This window comes from Nylanderia fulva, unplaced genomic scaffold (genome assembly GCF_048542155.1).
Source record: "Nylanderia fulva isolate GAGA-0341 unplaced genomic scaffold, ASM4854215v1 Scaffold377, whole genome shotgun sequence".
NCBI classification, from domain to species: domain Eukaryota; kingdom Metazoa; phylum Arthropoda; class Insecta; order Hymenoptera; family Formicidae; genus Nylanderia; species Nylanderia fulva.
The window spans coordinates 16474-27651 of NW_028190452.1; the positions used below are offsets into that span (position 1 = coordinate 16474).

Below are 11178 nucleotides of genomic sequence, written 5' to 3' on the forward strand. Positions count from 1 at the left end.
TTAGCGGAATATTTGAGCAATGTCCGCCGTGTAAACAAATTGCCATTGACGCCAGCGCAATAATATAGCGGAGAGGTCTTGCTGCAGTCTCTGACCGATCAGTAAGTGATCGTTAAGCGAAGTCTTATTGCTCGTTTTGCACGAAGCGTTGAAGACAACGCGCAATTTCGTAGTGCAACTCGAGTCGCGCAAAACGGGATGATGAGGAATATATACCGGCTCGAACTCGGAGCGGTCAGATAATTCCACCTTCCTTATATGACCGAGCGAATTATACTCTCGTAAGAACTCGTTGTACTGCGCGTGAAGTTCAGGACGAAGCCGTAGCTTTCCTTCCATTTTATTATAAAGCGAGGTTGCAATGTGCAAAGAATCACCGATTTTTATCGGGAAATCATGCCTGAAGGGCAATCGAACCGCATAGCGTCCCTGAGGGGTACGATAGTGGTTGGCGATGAAATGAGCCTCGCACCTCTCCTCCTTCTCCGTGAGAGGGACAGGCCGCGAGATCTCCTCATCTTCCCAGAACTTCTGGAGAAGAGAGTGCGTGCTTTGTTCCAACACGCAGTTTAATACAGATGCTTGAGCAGTAGTAGTCGGCCTACTATTTGTGGGGCCGGAAAGGATCCAACCGAGAGCGGTCAATTGCGCTGTCGGAGTTCCAATAGGACCTTGACGGACATCGCGCTTCAGAAGCGAGCCGTAAAGGTCAGCACCGATCAACAAATAAATTTGATGTTGACTTGAAGGATCAGGATCAGCAAAAGATAGACCCTGTAAATGAGGCCACGCATCGAAGGGCTGAATCCGCGAGGCAGCGTATGAAGTAATGCGTTGAAAAATGTAAGCCGTCAGAGGAAAGTTCGGGTCGGCTTGAGCACACGGGGTTAACTGTAGTGTTACGCGCGATTTCGCAGTACCCGTGTATTTTTCGCCGAAGCATTTAATTTGTAAATCGGCTCGTTGCCGTTTAGTGCGCAACGCCTGTGAGAGCGATTCTGATATAAAGCTAAAGGTGGATCCTTGATCCAACAACGCGCGAACCTTTAAGCAGCGACCCTCCCCAGTGTGGAGGTCGACCCATGCCGTTGCCAAGAGGACATTTGGATGTTCCTGAAGCGAGGGCGGTACTATCTGGACGGCCGCGATCGTATTGACCGTCTGATTTGTAGTCGCCTTAGATGCGGCTTGTGACGCAGATTCGGAGGTAGTAGCCTCGGAACTGGCCAAGTTATCGAAGGCATTTTGATTTGCCGCTGAATGCAGCAATGTGTGATGCGAGCGACGACATTGTCTGCACCGATATTTGCTCGGGCATTTCGACGGGAAATGTCCGGACTTTAAGCAGTTAAAGCAAAGTTTATGCTGGCGCGCGAGAGCAAAGCGCTGTGAAGCTGATTTCTTCGCGTAGTCTTCGCATTTCGAAACGTGATGCTCACCGGAGCAACAAATACATTTAAAGGCAGTCACGTTGTTTACCGTTAAACGCGGTTTATCATTTTTCGAAGAACCGGAGTCCTTGCTTGAATCGGCAAAGTCCGACAATCCGCGTATACGGAGAGTTAAAAACTCATTAAGCTCCTGATAAGAAGAAGGCTCATTTCGTTTGATTCGCGTTAAATTCCATTCGGTACGTGTTCTCGCGCTAAACTTTTGCGTTATTGTATAAACAAGAATGTCGTCCCATTGTTCTACGGGACGATCGAGATTTTTTAATACGGCTAACGATGCAGACACTGTGTCGCGCAATTTTCGCAAATCGCTTACAATCTCGCTTTTCATTACCGGAAGGCTAATAAACGCGTGTAAATGAGCATAGATTAACGCTTGCTTATCGTCGTATTCATTGGTTAACAATTGCCAGGCAGATTCGTAATTCGCATCGGAAATTTTTAAATTATTGATCAGCAAGGAAGCGTCTCCCGTTACGCTCGTTTTTAAGTAATGAAATTTTTGAGAATTTGAAAGAGCGTCGTTAGTTACTACGAGAGATTCAAAAATGTTTCGGAAGTTTTCCCAATCGGTTAATTTCCCAGAAAACTTTGGCAGCGCGATGCGTGGCAATTGGAAGCAATGATTATTTGTTTCGCGAACGGAGGAATTGGAACTACGATCGGTAAACGGAATTGTATTAGGAGATAATCGACTTATCGTATCTTGCAACAGATCGGCCGTGTCGATGTAGACATCCTCAGCTCTCAGAAACTCTTCCAGAGTGAAGTACGGCAAGGTCGTTTGCTGCTCCGTGGTCGTCTTTTGAAGCAGTTTGACATGAAGGCCGCGGCAGGCGGCCCAGTGCTCCTCCAACTTGGCAAGCCTACTTCGCGTCTTGGCGAGTGTCACGTTTGATTTGGCCAGCTTCTTGAAGTTGACGAGATCTCGTTTGATCTCGTCAATACAAGCTCCCTGCTCAATGAGCAGGTCACTCACGGCATTCGACATGATTATCGATGCCGGATTGTTGAATCGTTTATCGATTATTCGCTACTGAAGCGAAATATTCAAGCGCGCGCGCAGACTTGAAGCGCCCGCTGATTGACGCGCGAGAGAGAGTGAGAGAGTCCGAGCGCGAGTTAGCGCACCGTCACGTTAAGCCGTTATCGGCTGTCTTTCTCACACGAAGCGATTGCGTGGCGCGTGATAGCGGCGTCGAAATTGCAAATCGCGTGGTTTTTTAAATCTTTAGAAACGTCGAAAATCACCGAAATGATCGAGAGAGTCAAAGAGAGATGCACGACGCGGACGCGTGATAGCGGCGTCGAAATAGCAAGTCGCGCACCTTTTAAATGTTTAGAAACGTCAAAAATCAACAAGATGATCGAGAGAGTCACAGAGAGATGCACGACGCGGACGCGTGATAGCGGCGTCGAAATAGCAAGTCGCGCACCTTTTAAATGTTTAGAAACGTCGAAAAGCAACAAGATGATCGAGAGCACAGATTAATAGACAGATCGCCAAAGGTCTGGATGAAGGAGAGACCAGCATTTCTCACTGATTTCAGCGCCATATTGTAGTAGTGGTCAATGCAGTAACTATTAATACGTTCCCAAGATAAGAGCGTCTCATGCTCATGAACTCGTCCGGCGGCATGTACGAGATTTATCTTTTCGTAGCGTTCGCGTATTTCGGAAAGGACAGAATTTTATGATGTTATAAATAAATAAATAAATAAAATATTAACCTGACCTATTATAATTATTTTTTAATAAATGTTTCATTATTATTATCATCTAAGTCTAAGTCGTTTAATTAATTTTTAGTTTTTTAATAATTAATTTAATTTATTCTAATCATTTTAATATGTGAAAAATACTAATACGTATACGTTTTATAATGAATTAATATATTTCGAGAGTCGAATTATATATTTTTAATAATATAAAAGTGTTCAAAAATTATATTTGACTTTTAATTTTAATTATTTTAGCAAAGAGTTCCGAAATCTCTTACGCACATAATAGGGATTTTGTTCATCCATATAATTCGCAATTAAGTATATATGTTAATTATTAATTTTAATAAAATACAAAATTAAAATTAAAGGTCAAATATAATTTTTGAACATAAATATATTTAATTTGTTATAAAACGTATACCCGTGATAGTATTTTTCTCGTACAAAAATAACTAGAATAAATTAAATTACTCATAAAAAAATAAAAAAATAATTAAATAATTTATATTTTATATGATAATAATAAAACATTTTATAAAAAAAGACAGATTCAATAAATATAAGTATATATATAACATGTACTTATATTTATTGAATCTGTTTTTTAATAAAATGTTTTATAAGCTTAGAAAACTTGACTTCGACGTAACTAGCAAATTTTATTTAATTATTTCACGACGGTTTGACGTAATAAAATGTTTTATTATTATTATATAAAATATAAGTTTAAATTCTTTAATTAATTTTTAATCTTTTATGATTAATTTAATTTACTCTAATTATTTTTGTACGAGAAAAATACTATCATGGGTATACGTTTTATAATTAATTTAATATATTTGTGTTTAAAAATTATATTTGACCTTTAATTTTAATTTTTATTTTATTAAAATTAATAATTAACATATATACTAAATTGCGAATATATGGATGAAAAGAATCCCCATTATGTGTGTAAGAGATTTCGAAACTCTTTGCTAAAAAATAATTAAAATTAAAAGTCAAATATAATTTTTAAACACTAATATTATTAAGAATATATAATTCGGTTCCCGAAATATATTAATTCATTATAAAACGTATACGTGATATTATTTTTCTCATATAAAAATGACTAGAATAAATTAAATTAATTATTAAAAAACTAAAAAGTAATTAAACGACTTAGACTTAGATGATAATAATAATGAAACATTTTATTAAAAAAAGATTTAATAACTAGTAGGTCAAGTTATAATTTTTTATTTATTTATTTATAACATTATGAGTTATTAAGCTCATCATCTCGTTCGCTCTCTGTCTTGCTTTCATTCGGCAAGTCACAAATATATATGATACTCGTATGTTCCTACTTCAACTCTCGAGAATCTGAAACAAACGAAACTCGTGTCCAATATACAGGGTGTCCGGTAACTAACAGACCAATGATTACAAATGGATTCTTTGGTCAATTTGGGAACGATTTTTCTTCAGCGAAAATGTCGAAAAAGGTCATCATTTTTTACAACTTTCCAATCTTTGTCATTATATATCTTTATAACTAAGCCTTAAATTAAAATTTTATTATAGTAAACTCTACCTGAAATTAACTGAAGAATGTAATTATGTTAGACTTTTAACTCCAAAACGTTTAGTTTTCAAAAAACCTATTTTTTTCAATCGCTTATAACTCGAAAATTATTGACTTCTCTACATTTTTGCTAAGGAAAAATCGTCTCCAAATTGGCCAGAGAATCCGCCCTTAATCATTGGTCCGTTAGTTACCGGACACCCTGTATATATTATATAAAAGTGTATAGCACGTCAGAAGCTTGTGAGCTTACAGCGATAAGTAAAAACAATTGCGTATCTATTTCATTGCGTTTATCTGTTTAAACGCGCGCTTTAATTTTTCCAACGTTTTTGCCTGTTTATATTTTAAAGGTCCTCTCTTCTAAAAATCTTGTTTTAAAGATCCTCTCCGCGAGCAAAATTCGAAAACATAAATTATTTAATATTTTTACTTTATTATTTGTAAATCCTCGGTAATTTCAAAATTTTTCTATTTGAAAATTATTAATTTTCTATTGCCAATTAATTTTATCACAGACTTTACTCTTACTTCCATTGCACTTTCGTTTGCGGTTTTCAGTATACGATTTTTTATCGTAGTTACTGAAAATTATTATTGTGAATTATACTTGTGCAGTGATTTGAAGAATTTACAATTTCGTTGAAATTGTTGATTCTTCAAAAAAATTACGAGATTCGCGGAAATTGCGTGCTTTCTTGGCATTTTCCGTTCGCGGCAGGCGGTTTATTTTTGATTGTTGCAAGTGTTTTTCTTTTTTTTTATTAAAATAGATAATAATAATGTGAAATAAATCACGATATTTGACAGATGTGCATATATATAGAAATTGTAATAATAATAATATTATATCATAAAATTGTAAATTGTTTCAATTTTTTATAGACTGCGATAAAAGATTTTACATTTGGATAAGAAACTGCGGTAAGTAAAAATATAAAATTCTTGAAAACGTACCAAAAATATTTGATAATGTAAAAAGGTGAACTTTGAAAAATAAGGAACTTAAAAATTGCACTAATAAATGGGCTATATGTGAGCCGTGCGCGGATGTAAGGTGTGTTATATCGAAATTTAATTAATAGAATTGAGAATTAATCCCAATTTTAAGTCTTACAAATGTCCAAGCTAATTTTTTGTACCTCGTGTACATTTTTGAAAGTTATATCGAAAAATTAAATTTCAATATGCGTCTTACATCTCACATTTTGCATACGGCTCACATATAGCCTATTTATCTCTTATACTTTATTTCAACCCTTATAGAAATTTATTACTAGTAACGCCAATTTATCAATTTTATTTCGAGTAATTAATCACTTTTATTTCGAATAATTAAATTACTGTATATTATAGTATTTTAAATACTCGAAATAAGTGATTAATTGGCATAGTGATAAATTTCTACAAGAGAATAAGGAGCCTTTAAATTCTTAATGTAAAAAATTTCAAGTAATTTTCTTTAATAAAATTTAATTAAAAATTTTTGAACACTGTGTTATATCACATTTAAAATTGTGATTATTTCAATAAAAAAACATTTTATGTGTAAAAAATATATTTTTTATATTTAATAAATTTTATATATATATATATATATATATGCATATGTAAAATATTCTTTTTCTCTTTCTCTCTCTCTCTCTCTCTCTCTCTCTCTCTCACACACACACACACACACACACACACAACGGGGGCCAAATCTCTCAAATTGGTCTCATGATCAATTAGCCTGGATTCGCACCAGGAGCAAAGTCTGTTGGTAATGTCAAACGAATTTAGCCTGGACTTGCACCAGGGGCAAAGTCTTTTGGTCGAGTCTACGAAATTTAGCACGGACTCGAACCAGGGGCAAAGTCTTTTGGTTCAAGTCTACGAAATTTAGCACGGATTCGAACCAGGGGCAAAGTGTGTCGGTAAGGGGCAAAGTCTATCGCACGAAGATGGCGGTCTCTTCTTTAGGCAGGCCTTTGGCGATCTGTCTATTAATCTGTGTCGAGAGAGTCACAGAGAGATGCACGACGCGTACGCGTGATAGCGGCGTGCGCTGTCGTTTGCACTGTGGTCTGCGAGAGTCAAAAGTCAGTGAGAAAAAAATGCACTGGTTAAGATTCACCGGTGCGGTGCGCGTGATAGCGGCGCACGCTCACTGAGAGTCACTGTTAATCAATATAAGTCACGATTAATCATTGAGAGTCACTGCGATTATCGTAACGCAAAGCGCGTGCTTGCGGCGCTTGCGGATAACTCGCGAATGTTCACCGCACTCAATTAAGAAAATCACTGGTGCGTGATAGCGGAGTACGCGTGAAGTCATTAATCTCGAACGGCGTTTAACTGCCGTCCGAATGCAAAATTGCAAAGCGCGTGATAGCGGCGCTTGCACTGCAAGTGACACTTCAACGAAATTCTGACTACTCAAATGCAGAATTCGATGTACACCGGATACGTGAGGGTGCGTGACCGTCACGTGGCCGGAGCGCCGCGGCTTAGGCCGGAGCGACGGCAGGCGCGCGATCGAGAGAGCCGCAGCTAGAGAGAGAGAGAGCGAGAGAGAGAGCTTCGGAGCGCGCGGCGTGATACCGTCTCTCTCGCTCTTCGCGTCTTGGAGAGAGCGCGAGAGAGAGAGAGAGAGAGAGAGAGAGAGATCTTCGGAACGCGCGCGACGGTGATCCGTCTCTCTCGCTCTTCGCGTCTTCGAGAGAGAACGAGAAAGAGAGAGAGAGAGAGAGAGAGAGAGAGAGAGAGACTGTTTCGGAGCGCGCGCGACGGCTAATTGTTGTGTAGCGCGGTCTCACTCCCGCACACGAAGTCTTTCTACTCCAAACGAGAACGCGTAATTAGCGGATTTCTCGTGCCGCGGATCACTGCGTTTTTAACTTTACTGCCCCGATATAGGCACACGAAGCAGAAATTGTCAATCGTTCGAATAAGGTACGAAACAAAGGAGCCCGTTCTTTTCGCGATTTCACTATCACTCGATCGGTTTTTAAAATCCGGCTCGAAGGACCATTTTATATGTATAAGATTTAACGTTGTAGGATGCCGGGTTAACGTGATCAAATGATTGTACGCGTTTTGAAACGGTTTAAATTAGTTTAACGTATAAGACGGGCAACAAGAGCCAAATCGCGGATGACAATGCGTTATCCTAACGAAACTAAATAATTTTCCGTTAGAATTAAATACCGGTGCACAAGGCACCAAATTTTACTTGGACACGGCCAAGATTTTAAAATATGAAATAATCTCATATTTGAGATTTAATTTCAATACCCCCTTTTTTTTTTAACCCCCCTACCGAAATTAAATAAATGAATGCAAGAGAAAAATATAGATCCGAAAATCGCTGAATCGGGAAACGAACCCGAGACCTTTCGCTTGCCGGGCGACTGCTCTTCCAGCTGAGCTATTCAAATCCTTTCGATTCTATACTTTTCTCTGTTATATATATTAATGTTGGTAAACAAACGCATTTTTAAGCCAGCGTGTATCAATATAAGAGTTTTAACAAGGCTCTGTAATATAAATATAAATTTAACGTATAAGACGGGCAACAAGAGCCAAATCGCGGATGACAATGCGTTATCCTAACGAAACTAAATAATTTTCCGTTAGAATTAAATACCGGTGCACAAGGCACCAAATTTTACTTGGACACGGCCAAGATTTTAAAATATGAAATAATCTCATATTTGAGATTTAATTTCAATACCCCCTTTTTTTTTTAACCCCCCTACCAAAATTAAATAAATGAATGCAAGAGAAAAATATAGATCCGAAAATCGCTGAATCGGGAATCCCCGATTTTCGGATCTATATGTTTCTCTTGCATTCATTTATTTAATTTCCGTAGGGGGGTTAAAAAAAAAGGGGGTATTAAAATTAAATCTCAAATATGAGATTATTTTATATTTTAAAATCTTGGCCGTGTCCAAGTAAAATTTGGTGCCTTGTGCACCGGTATTTAATTCTAACGGAAAATTATTTAGTTTCGTTAGGATAACGCATTGTCATCCGCGATTTGGCTCTTGTTGCCCGTCTTATACGTTAAATTTATATTTATATTACAGAGCCTTGTTAAAACTCTTATAAATTAGTTTATTCACTTTCTACAAGTTCGTCGCGTACCGAGACTTATGTTTCTCGGCGCTCGCTCTCTCGAGGACTGACTCGAGGGCTGCGCGAATTTCGGAGCTCGCGTAGGGCGGCAGCCGATCGGGGTCCTCGATTGGACCATCAGAAAATCAGGCGATGTACACACGCCAATTAGCGGCGAGTGTACACGTTGGTTTCACGTGTTTCCTTGGCGTAAACACTAAGGAATTTAACAAAAAAACATTCTAGAAAATTCGATCGTCCTCGAGGATTCGATCCGAAGAACGAATCTTCAACAATGTGGAAAGAATTTTATTAGAATTTCTCTACTATTTATTATATTAAAAATAATAATATGTATCACAAGAAAATATAAAATATGTTTGATTAATTTTACTATACAGTTTAGTAAAATTAATCACACATATTTCATATTTTATTGTGATAGATATTATTTTTAATGTGATAAATATTAATCAGAGAAATTTTAATAAAATTCTTTTCATACCGTATTGTCTCACAATTACCATAACTTTTAGGGTAAATTTTAAGAGAAAATTCTCTCAGTGTACCGATTAATTATTAAAAATTACTTGTAAAAAGGCACACGTTACTCGATGCGGACGACAATTGTTTACACGGCAAGGACACGACAACAGACTGCGGCGACGGATGACGCAACGCGTCGCGACGCTTCGCGACACGTCTAGACGATAACAATCACGCGGCGTTGCCGAACATGTGATTGACGCGAGACATGTATTAAAACGTATAATAATTATGTTATTAAAAAAGGCATATTATAACGTATTATAATTTTTTACGTTATAATACATTTTTTTTAATGACTTAACATTATCCGCCCGTTTTGCCCTTTCTTTTTAAGCGAGACGTGAGAAAAATGATTATGTTTTGCGAACAAGATGTTCCATGTATAAATGTATTGGTCGCTCTTTTCAGAGCGGATTGACTTTGGTCGCTCTGAAAAGAGCGGATTGACTTTGGTCGCTCTGAAAAAAGCGGATTAATTTATAATAGGTGCTCAAAATGACCACCATCCATCCTTATGCAAGCTCGCATGCGTTTAAATAAATTTAATTGGACGTTCTCCATTACTTCCTCTTCGATATTCCAAATTACATATCGCAATCTGGTTTCTAAGTCGTCGACGTTCTCGGGAAGCGTTTTGTATATTGATTCCTTACAGTATCCCCATAAAAAAAATCAAGAGAATTAAGGTCCGGGGATCTTGCGGGCCAACGTATCGGGCCATACCGACCCATCCAACGTCCAGGAAACTGCTTGTGCGCGACGGAAAGATGGATAGGACGTGGTCGGAAGCGAGACCGAGAAATAGACACAACACTCGACACACGCGTAACGTTCACAAAAAAAATATATTTATATAAACTATTAACAAAAATTACAATTAATATACCGCACCGAATTTACCGAGAGAATTAGCCGAGTCGTAAATTACTAAGTGTCCGCAAGCAACGGTAATGAATTAGACAAAGACAAGCAATCTTTATCGTATGAACACACTTTATTCGCGATGAGCAATCGGAAAAAGCGCCGCGGTCGCGAGAGAGGAGGCTTATATACGCCTTGTAATTCTAGAATATTCGAGTACATTTGCTGTCGTTCTATTGTGATATTAAGGGTGAAGGAACGTTTACTGTAATTATTTACTTGTTTTTCTCTCCTCTCGCGCGACAGCGGTGTTTACAATTTAGACTGTTTTAAGCGCTTGTTTTCGAAGGCGCGGAGTATCCGTATACTCTCGCGGCCGAGCGCTAATTTAAATATAATTTAAAATACGCATGTTAGACCACGATATTAATTAATAAATTATATGCATGCTGCATGAGGCATGATCGAGATGCATGAATATTTTAACGCTTTCTTGTCCGCGGGTTATTACCGTTCGAATCTCGAACACTGCTCGTTCAAGTAGTTTGTTACAATCCTGGCGTTGTGTGGTCAAGCACCGTCTTGTTGAAAGAACATTTTATTTCTTTCAAATAGTGGCACTTCTTCTAAAAAATCGGGCAGATTTTCTTTCAAAAGTTCCGCGATACCATAGGGTACGCCTATTTAGCAGGCTAGAGTCTCGTTCGTTATCGGAATTAACCAGACAAATCGCTCCACCAACTAAGAACGGCCATGCACCACCACCCACCGAATCAAGAAAGAGCTATCAATCTGTCAATCCTTCCGGTGTCTGGGCCTGGTGAGGTTTCCCGTGTTGAGTCAAATTAAGCCGCAGGCTCCACTCCTGGTGGTGCCCTTCCGTCAATTCCTTTAAGTTTTAGCTTTGCAACCATATTTCCCC

The 11178-nt window shown here is 38.0% G+C and overlaps 1 protein-coding gene across 1 annotated transcript; it reads right to left on the bottom strand.

The window, feature by feature from the left end:
* Positions 1 to 2442, bottom strand: LOC146722055 (uncharacterized). The gene has a single exon (XM_085485554.1). It carries the CDS (start codon positions 2440 to 2442, stop codon positions 1 to 3), a length of 2442 nt encoding a protein of 813 aa, XP_085341680.1.
* Between the last annotated feature and the right edge of the window lie 8736 nt (positions 2443 to 11178).